This window comes from Gymnoscopelus braueri, assembly GCF_963280865.1.
Source record: "Gymnoscopelus braueri genome assembly, chromosome: 13".
Classification (NCBI taxonomy): Eukaryota; Metazoa; Chordata; class Actinopteri; order Myctophiformes; family Myctophidae; genus Gymnoscopelus; species Gymnoscopelus braueri.
The window spans coordinates 11,311,822-11,332,267 of NC_137615.1; the positions used below are offsets into that span (position 1 = coordinate 11,311,822).

A 20,446-nucleotide genomic window follows, 5' to 3' on the forward strand; every position below is an offset into this window, starting at 1 on the left:
GTACAGTGGAAGCGAAACCTCAGTGAAAAGCTTAACCCTCATCAAAACACATGTATATACACATGCAATGGTCTCACCTTGCTCTCAGCTCCAAAGTCCTTGGCCTCCACCTGGGCCACGAGGTCCAGGCCCAGGGCAGACAGAGTGCTGCAGAGGGACAGACCCAGGGCCTGCGTCGGGAGCCCCATCAGCATCTGACGCACAAACTCGGCCGTGAAGGCCTTGATGGGCCGCGTCATCTGCTCCTCGCTCACCACCGCCACGCTGGGGGCCGCTGTGGCTCCAGAGCCCCGGTACAGGGGCTTCCCCAGGCCTAGGGGCCCGTTGGAGGGAGAGGGCTCCTCCGCTCCTGGAGGGCAGGTGCCTGGGGGAGGACAAAAGGGGGCGTTTAGTGTCCGACAGTGTCAGGCAGAAGTCACGTTAAGTCACGCAAGATAAAAGTAGACTACCGGGAGTATATTCTCAATATGCTACACAACACATGTTAGAGATCAGAACGTGTTCTTGAAGTACATGTCATCATAACATAGTATAGGGCATAGCAGTGGCGGCCATTTTCTGGTTCCACTTCAAAATAGTCAATGCATTTTTCCCATTGACATTTCCAAAAAAAATTATATAAATTATTTTGAGCCTAGAATCAAGCCATCCAGGGTCCTGGTGAATCATGACCATAAAACGTTTGATTCTGTGAAAAAACTTTTTTGAAAACGGCAAAACAAAGGGTATTTATTAAATATAGTATATCATATAATTAAATATAAAATTTTTAAAAATCACAGAAAAAAATGTTTAATGGTCATGATTCACCAGGACCCTGGATGGCTTGATTCTAGGCTTAAATGAATTGATATAAATATTTTTGGAAATGTCAATGGGAAAAATGCATTGACTATTTTGAAGTGGAACCAGAAAATGGCCACCACTGCTATGCCCTATAGGGGGTAAAGTATAGGGGGTAGTTACCGGACAGGGTCTGTGAGAAAGAGGCACAGAGCCTGAAGAAGTCCCTGATGGTCTGCAGCCTCTTGAGGAAGAAGACCTCCTCGAGGATCTGCCTCTGGGACAGGCTGTCGAAGAAATGCACCTGGGCCGCCCGCGCCTCTCTGATCACATCCACCTTCCTCCAGGCCGACGGCACCTCCAGGGAACTCAGCTGAAAGACACACACGGACGCATTGGAGGGAGCGCAATGGTAGAAGGGTCCGGTTTTATTCATGTATTCTCAAAACCCTGTTTAACGAAGAGTGATGTTCAGAAGTCCAAAATTGTTGCGACATCCAAACTAAACGGATTTAGTTTTCTGTAGTGTTAACCAGGGTATCTTATGGAGGACTTTCTTACAGGTGGGTTAAAGTAATGTTTCCAGCATTTCCAATACATGGGATTAATCCAATATCCTTTGTGCTCTGAAAGTATGTTAGTGCCAAGGATATTGGATAATAGAAGACCTTATGAATTGATATTACTGGATGAACCATAAACTGGATAATAAAATGCTCGAGGAAATTGGATAATAAAAAGACTATGAATCACATACATGTCCAAATAAATAACACCATGCCATTTAAGGTCTGTATTATTAGTTCAACTGCCATTTAGTCTCCCTTGTCCTTCAGGTGTGGGTTTAATAGGACAAGTAAATATACCAACCAGAAAGCGAAGAAATGACAAGCAATATCTAAGATGGAGACATAATTGGGCACACATTCATTCTGGGTGGATTCTGGACTAAGAACTCCATCGACGATCAATACGGTTTCATCTTTATGCGGGCGCTACCTTCTCAGTGAGCTGTCCGAAGGCGGTCTCCAGCTGTGCAAACATGCCATCGAAGGCCACCAGCAGCATCTGGCCTGCGGACATCTTGGGCGTGTCCTGTGCTGGTCCGTCCATGCTGCGGGGCTGGATGAGTTCAGAGTACTGGGCCCGAAGCATCCTGAGCACACAAACAAACAAACACCACTGAAACTCTGATGCCAGGCTTTTGACGGAAGCCCAACAGGCACACCAACTACATACACGCTTCTAAAAAAGAAATGACACTTCTTCAGTTGCAGAGTGTTGTATGTGGAAGCCAGGTAAAATGGAATGGTCTGTGTTGACCACCATAGGCGTCCCTACTCTGGGCAAGTCATTATAGGTGAAACGTTTCCTAAATTTTCCCAAATAGTGAAAATAGAAGATGCATAAGATCACAACAGGGTGCTTTGCCACACATGAGCTTGTAGATCTGCTATTTTCGCTGCATGATACTATCATACAACAAAGTATAAAATAGGGCTCAAGTGGTAAAGTCTACCATACCAGCCATGACAAAAAAAAGGATAGTTATTTTGTATTTTAAAAACAAAATGTAGGTGCCAGAGAGTTAGGAGCTCAGGACTAAAAACAAAAAAAAGAGAGGCGTTTTTTGCCAGGGATCCTTTTAAGAGCCGAGGCCTACCTTGTGATGTGGAGGCAGTGAGCGTGGGAGTCCTGGTCGAGGCCCATGGCGGCGGAGCGCAGGCTGGCATGCAGGCCGTCGGCCAGGCCCTGCAGACTGAGCCCGTCCGAGCACTGCTCCACCAGCTGCTCCAGCTCGGCCAGCATGGCCTCCAACGTGGGCTCCCCCTTCAGCATGCAGCGCAGCGCCTCGGGGAAGATGATCTGACGGAAGTTGGTGTTCAGCTCCTGCGGGGAACATCACGAGGAGGACATGCGTTTATTTTCCATTGCGTGGCACAGTCGTACGACTAAGTGATCCCCGTGTTTTCATTGGAAACTACAGTACATAATACTGTACTACAGGCAGTTTGGTACAATTCACCGAGTAGATTTTCTACCGCTCAAAAAAAGCAATGTTTTACATCAGTGGGGTTGTCAGTATCAAACGTTTTTGACAGATGCAAACAAAATACTCTGGTGTCAACAGGGGAAGTCCATTTTCTGATTAAATTTAACAATTGTTAGGGCGTTTTAACTTATCTTGTATATTACTGTGAGATTAATCTCTCAAGAACAGATTCTGCTCTGCGTTGGAATCTGTCGTGAAGGCTCGTCAAAACATGTACGCACTGGGCTACAAGTGGGCGTGCCTTCAGATCAGGAAGCAGGCCGCGCTTTACCCAATCAAATTTAGTGGGCGGGATTCACGTGTCCGTCGATCTTTCCCCCTCGAAACAAACCCAAACTAATTTAACAATAGCGTCCGCGGAGCAGACAAAACCACGGAAAGATATTCACATTTTAACTTACTCTTTCATCATAGAAACAAGTGGGCTTATAACCAAAACGATCCATGTTCTCTGGGAGAAGTGGTGTTAGTGTTCCGTGTAGAAATATTGTTAGTGGGAATGAAAACATAGTGGCACCACCGGAAGTGAAAGCTGAAGGCAGACCAAAACCCCGGTTTCCTTTGCGCACGGGTGCTACGTTGTCATTGTCCCAGAGCCAAGATGATAGTACAAACAGCAGAGGGCGCTGTTTTTCATTCTCATTTGGGTTCCCAGATTGCTGTGAGATAGATGTGGATTCCAAACCCACAATATCACTATGGCCCTGTGCCTACATACACTAACACGTTGAGCAGTCAGGAAGTCATATGAACTGCATTTTTGCATCTTCCATCCTGAACTGATGGAACTTTAAGTCAATTATAACCTAGCAATTGAACCTCACGGGCTAGGTTCAATCCACTTCCGATCAGGGGCTCGGCGTGCTTGACACCCACCTGGAGACAGGTGTAGACGGCGTTGGCCAAGTAGACCGCCTGGGTGGTGTGTGTGGGGGCAGGCAGATCCAGGTCGTGGGGCAGCAGCTGGCAGCGCTGCAGCAACGTGACCAAGGCGCTGACATTGCCACTCATGCTGCACAGCTCCTCCAGGAACCAGGCGCCGTCGCGGGACGTCAGCTCCACCAGCTGCTCACCGGCACTGGCCGCCGCGCCCTCCATCACCAGGTTACGCCTGGGAGAAAGAGGGTCAGAGTAATCATGTAATTATGAGCCAGAGATGAGGAGAGTCAGACAAATGGAGAGTGTCACAGAGAGAGGGAGAAGAGTCAAGAGATGGTAAGCGAGAGTGAGAGAGATTTAAGAGTCAGGAGTCTCAGAGAGAGAGGGCGTGAGTCAGAGATGGGGACATAAGAGGGAGAGTTGAGAGAACGTCAGAGAGATGGGGGAGTATCAAGAGAGAGTTTTATGTTTTATGGACATTATGGTCATTTTGTTGGCTTACAGTTGCCAGTTATTTGACCCAGTCATGGAGTGATTAACACATTGAATGCCAGTCGCGTAGATCTACGCGAACCTATTTAAAGCCGCAGCGTGCCAATCGCGTAGATCTACGCGAACCGCCGATTCCAATTGAAATTTCCCCAGGTGCACTTTCCGAATTTTTTTGATCCAGTTCCGTTTTTTTCGATCGTATCCGCTTCCTGTCTGGGATCCTGTTTAAAACTCGATTTTCTCGGTTGTTGTTTTTCTCCTCGCTGATCACTGTTTAGCGTTGATCCGCTGTATCTTCAAGATGGCGGCACGGATTTGGAAAATGTTTTCGCTGGCCGTTTCTCACAGATCCGCTGTGTGTTTAGAACCAAATGAACGCGCACTTTTAACTTATTTAGCGAGGTCTGTGGCGACATGAAAAAAACAAAAAAACAATAAAACGCTGGCACTGGTGAGTACATTATGATATTAAACTCTGGCATGGAATGTGTTAAAGGATAGTTCTCCCCCCCAAAAAAATCATTTTTTTCTATCAATTAGTCACCCCATGGAGACTTGAATTCATGGATATTATTTTGTTTTTGTCGCATTCCTAAGCCAATGATTTTGATGACCGGCAGCGGTTCCGGTAGGAGACACAAAGAGTCTCCTTTGTGTCTCCTACCGGAACCGCTGCCTACCGGTCCGCTAACATCAAACTACAGTATTGGCTTAGGAATGCGACAAAAACTAAAAATATCCATGAATTCAAGTCTCCATGGGATGACTACACGATAGAAAAAAAGTCATTTTGTGGGTGAACTATCCCTCTAATAGCTCTGAACAGGGATGAAGGTCTAAATGTACAATGATACACGTTAGTCAAAAATAACAGGCACAGATTCCAAATGACAGTTTCCCGAAGATTTTTTTTACACTCATTCCCCTTCTGCTCACCTGGTGAGCGAACACAGTGCCGAGGTGATGATGCCGGCCAAGCTGAGTGAGCCCGGCTCTCCGTTCTCCCGCAAGAAGACAGCGATGCAGCGCTCTATCTCCTGCAGCTGCTCCTCGCAGGCATGGGCCGTGGTGCCCTCCGCCTTCAGCCGCTCCGCCTGGCGCAGCACGCGGCCGTTGGTGTCGGCCGCCTGGTGCTGCAGGGCCAGCTCCGCGCTCGATAGGAACTGGCAGGTGGCCGCGGGGGGCTGGGGGGCGAACAGCACCTCGTATCTGGATGGATAGAGGAGGAGGGAGGTGTTGGCATCACTGTTGCTCACTTAGAAAGTGTGACGAGCTCATTATGGAGTGGACTGTAAGAGCAAATAATAGACTACAATATAAATCTATTCCATTTAACCCATCAAGACATGAGACAGTTTTCTGAAAAACATATGTTGCCATGTCAGTGGAGCTCAAAGTTTTAATTAAATTAAAATGTCAAATATTTCTCAAATCAAATAAAGATAATTTATTGTGGAAACCTTTAACCTGTCTGCTCCCCTTTATGACAGGATTCTAATAGAAAATATGTCCTAAAATTAACCCGTTAAAACGCATCTGTGCCATTTTAGATTCGAGTGTTGGCCATTTAAAAATAGCAGATATACAAGCTGCCATTTTTGAAAAATATTGAATATATAATTAAGGGACAGACCCATTAATGCATTACCACTGATACAGCAACATAGGTTTTTCAGAAAACGGTTAGGATTTAGAAGACATTTTTAGAATCGGCCTCAGGTCTTAACACATTGATTGCCAAGATCAAGTTAACTTGATCTTTTTTTTTTACCCAAAGACCAAGGAGATCTAGACTCCTATCCACTTCCTTGTTAACTTAAAACTTAAAAATTCTGTATCTCGGCTCTTGAGTACTTTTTTTTTCTCAATGAAGAAATCTCTGGCATAAAACTGCAAAAAATCTGAAATAATCTTGGCAATCAATGTGTTAATGGGTTAAATTAATCATAATTACAGTAAGACGGTTAACGGACGACCCGGTCCATATTAGTTGTGTGACTACTGACTGTCTGTAGATGAGCTGGCAGTGGTCCACGGTCATGTCTGGCATCAGCTCCTCCATCCAGGCCTTCCACTGGTGGGCGCGGTGGCGGAGCAGCGTGGCACGCGGGTACAACAGGGCCACCGTGGCGTAGCTGTGCAGCTGCTCCAGGCAGCTTCGCAGGGCCCCGCGGCGCTGCTGCAGCAGAGCGCTCACCTCCGCGTCCAGACCCTCACACTGGCTGATCAGGTGGGCCTGGCCGGCATTCTGCAGGAAGGCCGTGGCCGGCACGTAGCTGGGAGGACCTGGCAGAGCGGAGCGATGGAGAGATATTGAGGTGGAGGGCGGTGGTGGACGAAGTACTTGCATGTTTTTACTCAAGTCAAAGTATCAATACTGCAATGTAGATATACTCTGTTACGAGTAGAAGAAGGAGAAATATATATAAAAAGGTATCAAAAGTAATTGTACTCATTGCGCAGCAGAATGTCCCATTTCCCAAGTTAAAAAATCTTTAGCCAATCTACAAGCTCACAATGCGTCACATTGTGAGCTTGTAGATCTGCTATTATCAAATGGCACACATATATATATACATATATACATATACTGTATATGGCTGAAGTGGTTAGTAGTGTGTTTTGTAATAATAATCAAAATCTACAAGGTAAGTTACTAGTACGGTAGATAAAGTTTTCATATAATTGTAGTGGAGTAAAACGTTTTTTTCCTCTGAGATGTAGCGGGTTAGAAGTTAAAGTAATGAAAATTGTAAATACTGAAGAAAGTAAAAATACCTAAAAATGTTAATTAACTCATTCACTGCCACTGACGTAATAATTCCCGTTTACCAATGCTGCCACTGACGTAAAAAAAGTAATTTATTTTTTTTCAAAAAAAAGAAGTTTAAAAAAAAAAATTTACTCGAAGATCTAGACTCCCATCCACTTCCTTGTTAACTTAAAAATTATGTATCTCGGCTCCCGAGTACTTTTTTTTTTCAATTAAAAATCTCTGGCAGTGGGCAAACGCGGCCAGCAATAATTCAGACAGTGAACGAGTTAAGTACAGTACTTGAGTACATGTACTTAGTTATTTACACCACTGGGTGGAGGGAGACTAGATGGAAAGATGGTCAGAGCGAGAGAGAGGGAAGGAAGCTCAGCTCACTCATTTTAGCTTCTGATATCAGAGAATTACAAAGAAGCTTACCTGCTTGCATAACCTATTTACCGTAATAATCTTACCTTTTTAATCATCATCATTTCTTCATTTTATTGGGTATAGTTTACTGCTCATGTACGATTTATTTTATTAAGTTTATAAAGTTGAAAAGGAGACAGAGTAGGGGAGGCATGACAGGAAGTCACGTTTGGAATTCAACCCATGACCAGCTTCACCAGCGTTCACAGTAGGCCAACAATAAGGATGTGCAGAATATGACATGTAGGCCTGCGCACCAATAGTTAAATCCCCCTACTGTGACAAGCCTAGTGGAGCTCCAAACCACGATCATGTTCATTTGCAAGGAGAGCCATATCAGAAGTATCACTGTATCTCACCGAGGTCTATGGGGCTGCTGATGTCCTGCAGCAGGCTGGCCAGCTGCGTGGCCTCCAGACTGGAGAAAGCTGCCTGGTACTGGGAGATCCACTGGTCCAGGTCAGACAGCTTGCCCTGGATGGCCTCCTGCACCGTCCGCTGGCGTGACTGCAGCTGGGTGTGGTCAGAGTACCTACACAGACGTTCAAACGTGTTTTTTTTTTAATAATCTCAGAAATATAATATATCTAGCACATCTGCAGTGGTTGGGTAGGTGGTATTTAACCACAGTGGTGGAAAAAGTACTCAAATTCTTTACTTAAGTAAAAGTACCAATACTGCAATATAAAAATACTCTGTTACAAGTAAAAGTCTAGAATTCAAAATTTACTTGAGTAAAAGTACAAAAGTATTGGCATCAAAATGTACTTCGAGTACCAAAAGTAAAAGTACTAAATATTTGAAAATAGCCGATCTACAAGCTCACAACGCGTCGCGATGCGACGCGTTGTGAGCTTGTAGATCTGCTATTTTCAAATAGCCTAGGTATAAAATAGGGCTAAAGTGGTTAATGTATGTTTCATTATATCATAGTTTATATCTGAAAAGTAACTAGTAACTAAAGTTTTCAAATAATTGTAGTAGAGTAAAAAGTACAATATTTGCCTCTGAGATGTAGTGGAGTAGAAGTAAAAGTACTGAAAATTGGAAATACTCAAGTAAAGTACAAATACCTCAAAATTGTACTTAAGTACAGTACTTAAGTAAATGTACTTAGTTACTTTCCACCACTGCACTGCAGTATATCTAATCTTATACTAACAGTGCAACAAAGCCAGAGACATTGTTTTCCGAACCTTTGCTCTAGGGTGAGGATGAGGTGGTCCGTTCGGTTCTCGGCGCCCTCCAGGAAGGCCACCTCTTCGAGCAGCTTGGCCTGCATCTTCTCCGCTTGGCATAGCAGTTCCTGCTGGGCCAGGTACTCCTCCACCGCCTCCTCCACCTGCGGCAGCGCGGCCAGCATCTCCTCGCGGTTCTTGAACCAATTCACCTGAAGGCAACGTTCGGAGGAAAAGGGTTTGCCTTCATCAAACGTTTTTGTGGAGTTGTGATTTAACCTGATACCTGGAACGCATCTGTGTCACTTTAGATGTCTTTGGCTATTCAAAAATAGCAGATATACAAGCTCATAGCGCGGCACCGAGTGCCGCGCTATGAACTTGTAGATCTGCTATTTTTGAAAAATCGTAAAAAAATATTTTTCAGATTTTTTTTCAAAAAACTGTTAGAATTTAGAAAACATTTTTAAGAATCGCCTCAGGTCTTAATGGGTTAACCACTTAAACCTTACATACCGGTACTTCATTAACCGGGGTCCCACACGTTACTTCATTAACCGGGGTCCCACCGGGGTCCCACAGGTTAAAAAAGGCCCCAACCCTTTTAACCTCTACACCAAAGGTCTTTGCCGAAAATAGCCAACCTACAAGCTCACAACAGGTTACATTGTGACACGGTGTGAGCTTGTAGATCTGCTATTTTTGCCAAACGTTCGCCTATTTCCGCCCCAATGTCCGTCAAGCCCAGAAAAGGGACGCTAGGGTTTCATGTGGTTAAAGCTGCTACAATTTAGTTTATCTTTGAATAAATCCAGAAAGTCTCACCTTGATCTCAGCAACACGAGAGGAGAAGAGGGAACGAGTGATGTCCCTCTCCATCTCCCTCTTGCTCTGCTTGTTCTCGGCCTGCTGGCCCCCGCCTCCGTACACGGCTCCGGCGAAGCCCACCTCGCCCCCGGCGGTCCAGTCGACCAGCGGGTCGTAGACGAAGGCCTCCAGCAGCGTCAGCAGAGTCTCTCTGCCCCGACGCATCATCTGCACCACCTGCAAAGCAAACACCACACCTGCTTTTTTAGGCTTTGGACATCCTGTGCATTTTCCAAAGTAATATCAGAATACTCCTTAATAAATCTAATCAAGTTCCTTTGCTTGTTTTTTTTTCCTTTCCCATGCATGAAAAACTGCGTCACTTTTGTACACAGAGGAAATTAAAGTGAAAGTCACGGAGAAACCTGTAGTCTACTCTTGATAATCTATATGCAAACGTATAAACATTCTGCAAATCTCAGTTTATGGCAAGTTTATGCTAGTTTTTCCCATTATCATTATGAAGCAGTTTTGTAAACAGGTGAAGTACGGTATTTATAAAGATCACCAAGTCCATTTAGCGAAAGGGGACAACGATGAGTCACTCCCACAAAACAATAGCTGAATCACCCACAAACTGCCAGCAGCAGATGCCATGAGAGTGGACTGACAGCAGATACACTCCTCATCAGCTATTCAATTATTTATATAGATATTTAAAAAAAAGCATCTGAATATTGAAATTATGAAAAGCAACCTGCCGAGCAAGTGTAATATTAATTTGGGGCCAGTCGTAGTATTCTGAATATTAAACATAGTGAGAAATCAGAATGTGTGTAAATTGTACTGTTTGTGTTCCAGCACTGTGCCGAGGGTGGTGGTGGCGGCGTAGAGTGACTGACCTGCTCACAGGACAGTCTGAAGATGCCCTCCACCCCGGTGACACCCAGCGCCGTCTCAATGTTGTGCGTCATACGAAATGGCACCTTCTCAGGGACACGTAGGCTTTTCCCTGTTGACACAAAGATTGAATCAACTTAAGTATTGGCTATACACAAAGAGCTGCAAAATGACAATCTTCAATTCCACCCAAACTTATGTGCCCCACAGAAAGGCTTTTCTTTGTTTACCTGTAGTGATGGTACTCGGCAATTCTCACACCCATTTATCTAAAAATTTAGATTTCCATCATGTACTTTTTACTGTAGACTAAAGCATATCGTTGCTGTAGGGCAGAAACCTCTTACTCCATATATTAACTTTGTGTTTTTTCGTAAATTAACGCCCACTTCAGCGTCACACAAAAGCATCAAAAGTAGCTTATCTACAAGCTCAAAATGCGGCGCGAAGAGACATGTTTTGAGCTTGTTGATCTGCTACTTATGATGCTTTTGCAAAGTTTTGCACATATGAGGTTTCCACACAACAGAGACGATATACCAAAATAAGGTAATTTTCAATACATAACTTTAATGCCAAGAGGCAAATGTCAATGGAATCATTAGAACATTGTACCAAAGAGCAATATCCGTTTGTCTACACCCAATTTGGGTAGTAGAGTAGAATGTTTTACTCAATGCACTAACACTTGTAGTTTATCTCTGTCATGCTCATACAACAAAATATCTTCGGATTTGGACAATTCATGTAAGACACCCAAGTTGACATGGAAAAAAAGCGACAATGGCCGAAAAGCGAGTTGTTTGCATGTATGATACTATGAAATTAGAGTAAAATGTGTTGCTGTGGTTGGTTATTTAGAATGTGAGCTAAATACCTGCTGTTAAACATGAGACACTCCTCACATGAATGTAATTCAGTTTAGTGGAACCCTGACCTTTCTCAAAGCAGACGTTGTAGTCGATATGCACCACCTCTCCGGTGGTCATGTCAATCAGTACGTTGTCCAGGTGACGGTCACCAAGGCCGATGATGTAGCCCACCATGGACATGACAGCAGTGGACCTGGTGTAGGACTGAAGGTTTAAGACAATGTCATCAACATGTCATCAAGCAAAAAGATGTGCCCACATTAATTCCTACTTAGAAATCTGACAGAAAAACATATTTTAGGAGCCGACAAAACAAATCAAAATGTATCAAATTAACCAGAAGAACGTTCACATTTTCTAAAATAATTGAATGGTATTTCAACTCTTACACATGCGTAGTATGGCAGCCGCTGTTAATACACTGCCACCACATTCAACAACTCAATACATACATACATACATACTCCCTCTCAAATTAACCCATTTAGACCTGGAACGCATCTGTGTCACTTTAGGTTTCTTTGGCTATTCAAAAATAGCAGATATACAAGCTCATAGCGCGGCACCGAGTGCCGCGCTATGAGCTTGTAGATCTGCTATTTTTGAAAAATCGTTTAGGATTTAGAAAACATTTTAAGAATCGGACTCAGGCCTTAACACATTCCATGCCAGAGTTTAATCTCATAATGTACTCACCAGTGCCAGCGTTTTATTGTTGTTTTTTTGTTTTTTTCATGTCGCCACAGACCTCGCTAAATAAGTTAAAAGTGCGCGTTCATTTGGTTCTAAACACACAGCGGATCCGTGAGAAACGGCCAGCGAAAACAGTTTCCAAATGCGAGCCGCCATCTTGAAGATACAGCCGATCAACGCTAAACAGTGATCAGCGAGGAGAAAAACAACAACCGAGAAAATCGAGTTTTAAACAGGATCCCAGACAGGAAGCGGATACGATCGAAAAAACCGGAACCCGAATAATTCTGTTTCCGACCGGAAACCGGAAACGGAAATGGATCAAAAAAAAATTCGGAAAGTGCACCTGGGGCAATTTCAATGGGAATCGGCGGTTCGCGTAGATCTACGCGACTGGCACGCTGCGGCTTTAAATAGGTTCGCGTAGATCTACGCGACTGGCATTCAATGTGTTAATGGGTTAAACTTTTGACAAAAACGAACAATACATGCATTTAATGTCAACTTCCGTAATAATAAAAGAAACGGGGTCTAACCTGGGTGACCCTCCACCACTCGCTAGGTGTGGTACAGGAGCACCACAGCTCCTTGGCCAGCAGGTTGGGCGGCGTGGCGTCCATGAGTTCCTTCAGCACCTCCTTCATGACGCTCAGCGGCCAGTCGCGGCGGGACACGTCCAGGCTGAGCCCCACCGCCTTGAGGGCCGGGCCGATCTTGCTGTAGTAGAGCTCGCTGGGTCGGGGCACCAGGGGAAGTGGCTGGGCCTGCTGCTGGAATGAGTCCTGGGCCTGTTGGGAGAGGAACATTCACATGGAAATCAGACGGCGAGTTGGCGGGATCAAACCCAGAACCTCCAGAAGGCAGGCGCTCTACTGACTTGAGCTACCTGGACACAAGCAATGGTGTAAAGTAACTAAGTACATTTCCTCAAGTGCTGAACTACAATTTTGAGGTATTTTTGGGCGGTGAAACCGCCCCTATATGTGAGGTTTGGATATTTGCACACCAAATCCTGCGCTGTGATTGGCCACCAGTGCTACCCCCCTAACCCTGCACCGTGATTGGCCAATCACAGTCTATTCAGGACTGTGATTGGCTAGGGAAACATGACAATTGTGCATAGCCCTATAAATAGGACTATGCACTTAAAAAAAACACATTTATGTTTTTTTTTAAGTTAGGGGTGTTGGTCCACAATATCACTTTTCTTTAAGTGAACTTCCATCACTGTGATGACCACTGTGACCACACCGCCCACTTCACACTGGGTGTGATTTTTTTTTACTTACTGGAGTATTTCCAATGTTCAGTACTTTTACTTCTACTCCACTACATCTCAGAGGCAAATATTGTATTTTTACTCCACTACAATTATTTGAATACTCTAGTTACTAGTTACTTTGCTGATTTTGATTATTACTACAACGCATACATTAACCACTTCATCCCTATATACATTTCGGCCAATTGAAAATAGCCGACCTACAAGCTCACTATGCGTCGCATTGTGAGCTTGTAGATCTGCTATTTTCAAAAGATTTTAATACATTGTATACATTTGAAAACTTGTGAAATGGGACATTCTGCATAATGAGTACTTTCTACTTTTGGTACTTTATGTACATTTTGATACCAATACTTTTGTACTTTTACTCAAGTAAATTTTGAATTCCAGACTTTTGCTTGTAACGGGGTATTTCTACAGTGCAGTATTGCTACTTTTACTCAAGTACAAAATGTACTTTTTACACCACTGGACACAAGGGCCCGGGCGCAGGGCTCGAATAAATAGTTTTAGTGGGACTTGGCAGGTAACTTCCATTTAAATGTGTATCTTCATTCAGACCTAGGAGGTAGTGGGTGAGAGAAACAGAGGAATGACCCTTGACCTTCTGGGCCTGCTGCACGGCCTCTCTCTGCTGCCAGCGCTTGTAGAGGCCAAAGAGTGGCGTGGCTCCATCCACCCACTGGATGAGCCCGGAGCGCGTGCCCAGCGGCGTGACGGAGTAGTGTCGGGCGTGGAAGCGTGGCCGCTCCTGCTGGTTGACCTTGGTGAACATGGTGTTGACGATGGACAGGAACTGCATGATGCGTTCGTCCAAGTGCAGATCCTCCAAACCTGAGAATGGAGATAGAGGGGTTATGACTGCAACATAACATTGACACACGTTTCTCCTAAAGTAATTTTCATTGTAACATAATTGCCTTTGTTTGTATTGTTCATTGATCAATTCTTAACTAGATATACAGCAGGGAAACATGTGTCAATCTCAGTTAAGTATAGGCAAGGCATCGCATCTTATTGTCATCTGACCCTGAAGTATGATTCGCAATTTACCATTGAAATACTGTGGGTTAAGTACCATCCAGCCATGTGATAATGTAAGATCGAGACAATCCGTACATTTATTTTACATTGATCAAGCCGACGTGTTTTTAAGATTTTGGTCTGGAAATGATGCTGCACTTGCTCTTCCCCACCTTTGAAAAGGTACGGGTAGTTGTGTCCGTCTGAGCCCAGGAAGTAGAGTTTCTTGGGCTTGGTTTTGGTGGGTAGGATGGTGATGGTGTTGCCCACGCTCTGGATGGTGACCGTGTCCGTGGCAGACACCTCCCCGGGCAGGGCCATCTCCGTGGCGGCCATGGAGGCCAGTCGAGGGCTGATCTCGTCCAGACGGAGCAGGTAGCTGGCGCGCTTCTGGGCCCGCTGCTGCAGGCTCAGCATGACCTGACCGCCAGAAAAACACACACTTCACTATACTTGTGCAGCAGCAAAACAAAAAAGTGCGGAATCTGCACATGCTAGGTGAAAACGCACATGGAACACCCAGCTGTGCGGACGGATTAAGTCTGTTCTATTTTAGATGATAGAAATGTTATTAGGGTTTTCAAAATGTTTCTTCTTTCCATTGTGGCTTCAGATGTTTTCTAAGCTGTACACACTAAAATGCTGAGGATTAATTTAACTCTGAGAGTTACAAACGGATAAATCAACACTCACGTTTTACAGTGCATTACTTGCTGCTGTAACAACACAATTTCCCCACAATGATAAATACAATGCACACACACACACTGACATGTCCCAATTCTTGCCCTGGCCCACAAAAGAACAATTCCCCTCCAACCGCACAATGGCGCACCTGTTTGAAGGGTGCCCAGCTGCTTGCAGGATTGGCTGGGTTGTGGGGGTTCTTGAGTCTCTCCAGGGCGGCGGCGAGCGCGTCGCCGTACGTCTTCTGGAACCAGGTCTCGTGCGGCGTCTCCGCGGGAGCGGCCGTGATGCTGCGCACGTGGTCCAGAGCAAACACCACGGGCCGCATGAGGGCCGAGTGCTTCTCCCTCATGATGGCTATCTTCTCATCTCTGAGGGGGACAAGGTCACGTGGACAACAGAGGGGCAATTTAGTTACTGTTTGAGAGTGTTTAGAGTGTTTGAGAGACAATTCTAAAAGTCCAACTATTCATTAGTTTAATATGTCATGTTCTTTTCTCCTATTTGTATTTATTTATTATTTTGTGGCATTTTCTGATAGCCAATAGACAGGAAAAGAAGGGGAGAGAGGGGGGATGACATGCCAACAAAAGGCTCTAGGTTGGATTTGAACTTGGGCCGGCTTGTAGAGTTTAAAAAATTGTTTTAATCGTGAACATTTGTGTATATTTATTTATTTTTAAAGCGAAATTCAATCAAATCAAAGCGGAGACTCTGCTGGCTTGAGAGACTCTTCTGTATAGGTGCACAACTAAGTAAAACTCAGGCTTTTAATGCGAGTGAAACTCACTTGCGCAGTGTGTTGTTGTTCTGCACACGTTTGACCTCGTCCTCTAGCTGCTGTATGCGGCGCAGGACGTGCATGTGCTGCTGCTGCAAGACGCCCAGCCACAGCTCATCCCACAGCAAAGTCACCCTGCGTAGCTCCCCAACCAGCATCTGCACCTGCTCATCACACACACACACACACACACACACACACACACACAGGTTAATAGCTTAATACTAGACCAGTGTTTCAATGTCAAAAATAATGAAAATGGCCGATCCAAAATAGCGGATATTTACATTTCTAGTGATTATCTTAATCACATAAGATTGAGCTAACAGTGAAGTTTTGTGTGGGTTAGGGTGGTATGTGTGGTACCGATTCAGTTTGGGGAAAGATTTGCTAGCACACAAACATCTCCATGGGTCTGGAGTGGATTGGCTGAGTAAAAAAGGGACTAGTCGTCTCCGTCAGACCCCATGTACAGTATTTCCAGGATAACAGATAACACTTGCAAAAAAAGTTTTGCACATTTTGAGAGCAAATTGCCCCACAATATAGTAACATATTTTGATGGTAACTATTGTATAATCGCAATATTACACTCGAGGGTGTTCTTTACTATCATTATTGGCACTGTCTCCAGCGATGTTTGTGGAACTGCGTCACTGCGTACCAATAATTATGGTAAAGCGCACCTTCTCGTGTAATATTGCTTAAGCGTAGCTTTGCAGTGGGAAGCAGTTATTACCTGCAGCACCATGGTGGGGTTGGCTGTGGACAGCTTCTCTACAATCTTGCTGTAGCAGTCGTGCATCATGGCCTGGTCCTGGCTGGAGCAGAGCGGTGCCAGCTCCTCTCTGCCTGCCTGCCCGCCGCTGTCCTGAGACGCCGGCTGGCTGCCGGACTGCTCGTCGTCGTCCTCCTCACCCAGGGCCTCCGCCTGCATGCTGCCCAGGAAGGTGGGCAGGGCAGATGGCAGCTTGCTCCCTGCAGGGGTGTGGTGATTTGATTAACCACTGAGGTTCCTTATTTTGGGCATGTCATTATAGGTAAAAATGTAATATTTTCTAAACTTCCAAAAAAAAGTCAAGTTTGTAACGTGCTGTGACATTGTCCGATATTTGTCGTATGACGAAGTATAAGGGCTTAATTGTTAAGCTAAATGTACAAATATATTCTATGACAGTGTGACAAACGGTCCTCTCCAAGAAATAGTTAAATAGTAGGTTGGAGAACGAGGGTGTCTATCCCCTTTTCCCTGCGCTAAATCCCTGGGACATGGATTGCTGCAACCATCAGCTCCCAGTACAAAGCAATGCTACTCATGCGGCGAGTTGGCGGTGCCCGGGATCGAACCCAGGACCTTGTGGTCCAAATGCGATTGCTCTACTGACTTGAGCTACCCAGACAAGAGATGGACACTTTGTTTTAGGTTTAAGTGTTAGTATTAAGGTCTGGCATATATGCAGGGGTGCACATAACTGGTGCGCAGGTGCGCATGCGCACCCAAAATAAATAATGCGTGGCACATCAGACGACGCAAGGCGCTTTTGCGTACCAACAGCTGGGACAGGAATTTCCAAGCTTTTATTTTTTAGCAAAAATAAAAAATAAAAGCCTGGAGATCGAGGCTAGGAATTTACTTCCTGAAGCCACTCGCATCTCAGCCACTCGTGTCTCGCATCGCCTCGCATTGCCTCGCTGCGTGCACGCAGCCAGCAGCGGCTGTTAGAGGCACTCGATCGTCACCGATGATGAACGCACCGTAATGGTGCAAAAATATGCCGTGAACGTCCCAATCTGACGGATAAAAACAGCGCAGCACAGGGCACCAACCTTGGGGGCTTCACCAAACGGCGTGAGAGAAAAAGAAACGGCGAAAATCTGCGGAATTTGGAAGTTATGTGCACCCCTGCATATATGGTTGTATACACATACCAGCGTTCTGGGCCTCCCCTCCCAGGGACAGTGAGCCCACGATGGCTGGGTAGAGGATGAGGTGTGGAGAGTCCTGAGCCACTCTGCACAGCAGGCTGCAGATGCTCTGTCTGATGTAAGCCTCTGGGTGGTTGAGACGGGAAAACAGCTGAGGGATGATGCCTGTAGAAAGACCAGAGAGCAGTGTTCATTTTGACAGCAAATTCTGATTTAGTCTTAGTCTTAGTCTTTTGAATAACACGCCATTTAGTCTTAGTCCCATTTTAGTCTTCTGAAATAGTTTTAGTCTAGTCTTAGTCTAGTCGACTAAATATCAAAATATTTTAGTCTTAGTCTTTTAGTCTTAGTCTTTTAGTCTTAGTCTTTTAATTTTAGTCTTAGTCTTTTAGTCTAAGTCTTTGTCGTTTAGTCTTAGTCTTTTAGACTTTTAGTCTTAGTCAACATAGTCATTGTTTACACCATCGAAGAAGAAAAATGCGGAAGTGATCCCCCAGCAAAAAAGACGCTATTTTATGATGTTAATGTAAGTCATTACAGCACCATAACGTGGTTAATAAATTCTCTTTTGGGATGCACAATACACTAAAATTACGGGAATAATAACGCGACTCACGTCGATAACTAATGCGATTTAAAAAAAACAACTAAATATTTCTCCTCCTGTATCGTGTAACCCCGTGCGCCGGCTTGTTGTGATTTGTGTTGCGTTCCTGCAGCGTCCATGCTGGCCCTAATATGGTCTGCTTCCGGGTGGATCAACCTAACATAACAATGAGGATCGTTCTGATTGGATCCCTTCCCAACTAGTCCCACAAAAAGAGTAATTCTGATTGGATCTCTTCTCCATTCGTCCCGCCCTAACATTTTCGTCTCGTCTAATTCGTTGACTAACGTGTCCATTATATTTTCGTCTCACTCTTCGTCTTCACTGGATACGTTTCATTTAGTCTTCGTTTAGTCTTAGTCTTTGAAAAAGCTTCGTTGACGAGTATTTTTTGTCTTAGTCTTACTCAACGAAATTAACACTGCCAGAGAGGAGACCAAATTAACCATTCTTGCATGTAAATAATACCTGCTCTGTCATCTCAGTTGGATGCTGCGGTCTCCTGGCAGAATCTTGCTTTTTTTAGTTATCGGGAGGTTTGACAGATTTTAACACTCATGATTTGCGTTTACTACTATTGTGATGCTTGTAAATTGTTACCGGTAATTTTAGTGCAGCGGATAAAAGCAATATTTCGGGAGAATCGTTCACTTGGTGATACAAGCGTGAAACTTGGTACAGATCATCTTTAGAGGTCATTTATCGATTTTTTTAATCGAGCCACTTGAAAATCAAAGATGGCGGCCATTTTTCAAGATGGCCGACATCTTAGTGGGCAGTTAAGTGATATGATGGTTTATTTGGTGATACAAGCATGAAAATTGGCATGAGCAGTCTCTGTGGGTCACTTGACAATAGGCCACCCACAGCTACTTGAAATTTCAAGATGGCGGCCATTTTTCAAGATGGCCAACACTTTAGTGGAGCAATTAAGTTATATAATGGTTTATTTGGTGATACAAGCATGAACATTGGCATGAGCAGTCTCTGTGGGTCACTTGACAATAGGCCACCCACAGCTACTTGAAATTTCAAGATGGCGGCCATTTTTCAAGATGGCCAACACTTTAGTGGAGCAATTAAGTTATATAATGGTTTATTTGGTGATACAAGCATTAAATTTGGCATGAGCAGTCTCTAAGGGTTGCTTGACAAGAAAACACTCCCAGCCACTTTACATTTCTATTTTCAAGATGGCCGCCCCCTGGATCCTCAAAAGATACATTTTCTCATAAAAAATTATGTTTTTTTTTCTTTAAGGACGATTATACGATTATTATTATTATGCTAAAGAACAACTTTTAACACATCACAATATAGTTGTGTTGATTTGTTGATCATAGATAGATTAGATAAGAGTGAATATCTGCACTACCAGGGCACACTGGTGATATATCACTGCTGTTAAACTCAGAGTGGGGTTCAATGTCAGCTAATTGAAAGTTGGTATCCCAAATGCTGTCTAATTTACCCCAAAACAGTTAGATAGCCGCACCTGAATTGACAGGTTGTGCCAGCACGGGAGAGCCGAGCCAAGGTTAATGGGGTTTTAGTTAACCGGATGGTGTACAGATCGCTCAGGATTTAAATGGCATTGGATGAACGATCGAACTAAGTGTAGGGTTAAGGCACGAACTTAGTTGTATCCCATACATCAAAGTGCTTGGTAAAAGGTGGTAAAAGGATAAACCCTCGGCCTCTGCCTATGCTGCAGACATGGCAGAAGCCATCATAACAGTTGTGAAAACTAACTGGGACAGATGTTTAATTTGTCAGCAGGTCACCAAGGAAAAACTCATTCAGCCGAGTTTATTCAACAGAGAGCACGATCGTACTGGTTATGATACCATTGCAAGAAATGTTCCATTATTTCATAAGATCAATGCTCTGCCTATCTTACTTAGTCCAACCCGACTAGATGAAGGTGATGGCATAGAAAGCACATCGACAAGAAACAGAGCAAAATATAATTCAAGCTGTAAACTTAGGTTCAACAACACAGAGCTGGAAAGGGCCCAAAAGAGAGCATCTACATCTGCTGAAGACACTGAAGATACCAAAGATATCCATGTCAAGAGGCCAAGAAGATCTAATGTATGACCGGTCCAGCGATGTCACAACTGTGAACGAGGCCAGGCTTGATCTCTTTGCCAGAAAGCAAAGACAATATGACTTGATCCCACCAACTCAAGCAGCACTCAAAGAGCATGCCAAACATGCTTCTTATGAGGCTGGATACGTGTGGGGACAGGCATTGAAGCGACATCCACAAATGCAGAGCCCATCTGACTGGGGA

At 44.4% G+C, this 20,446-nt stretch overlaps 1 protein-coding gene across 3 annotated transcripts in view; it reads right to left on the minus strand.

The window, feature by feature from the left end:
- The window catches only part of smg1 (SMG1 nonsense mediated mRNA decay associated PI3K related kinase), an 84,745-nt gene that overhangs the window by 10,477 nt on the left and 53,822 nt on the right, over nucleotides 1–20,446 (minus strand). For all 3 annotated transcript variants that reach the window (XM_080448473.1, XM_080448472.1, XM_080448471.1), the window contains 19 exons: nucleotides 17,547–17,708; nucleotides 16,357–16,595; nucleotides 15,627–15,781; nucleotides 14,985–15,207; nucleotides 14,323–14,569; nucleotides 13,731–13,960; nucleotides 12,378–12,629; nucleotides 11,214–11,352; nucleotides 10,279–10,388; nucleotides 9,395–9,613; nucleotides 8,588–8,781; nucleotides 7,751–7,923; nucleotides 6,214–6,493; nucleotides 5,144–5,416; nucleotides 3,713–3,947; nucleotides 2,447–2,673; nucleotides 1,783–1,939; nucleotides 967–1,156; nucleotides 78–364 (listed from right to left, as the gene is read on the minus strand). In XM_080448473.1, coding sequence (XP_080304599.1) covers nucleotides 78–364; nucleotides 967–1,156; nucleotides 1,783–1,939; nucleotides 2,447–2,673; nucleotides 3,713–3,947; nucleotides 5,144–5,416; nucleotides 6,214–6,493; nucleotides 7,751–7,923; nucleotides 8,588–8,781; nucleotides 9,395–9,613; nucleotides 10,279–10,388; nucleotides 11,214–11,352; nucleotides 12,378–12,629; nucleotides 13,731–13,960; nucleotides 14,323–14,569; nucleotides 14,985–15,207; nucleotides 15,627–15,781; nucleotides 16,357–16,595; nucleotides 17,547–17,708 — 3,992 coding nt within the window. The remainder of the gene's footprint in view (nucleotides 1–77; nucleotides 365–966; nucleotides 1,157–1,782; nucleotides 1,940–2,446; nucleotides 2,674–3,712; nucleotides 3,948–5,143; nucleotides 5,417–6,213; nucleotides 6,494–7,750; nucleotides 7,924–8,587; nucleotides 8,782–9,394; nucleotides 9,614–10,278; nucleotides 10,389–11,213; nucleotides 11,353–12,377; nucleotides 12,630–13,730; nucleotides 13,961–14,322; nucleotides 14,570–14,984; nucleotides 15,208–15,626; nucleotides 15,782–16,356; nucleotides 16,596–17,546; nucleotides 17,709–20,446) is intronic.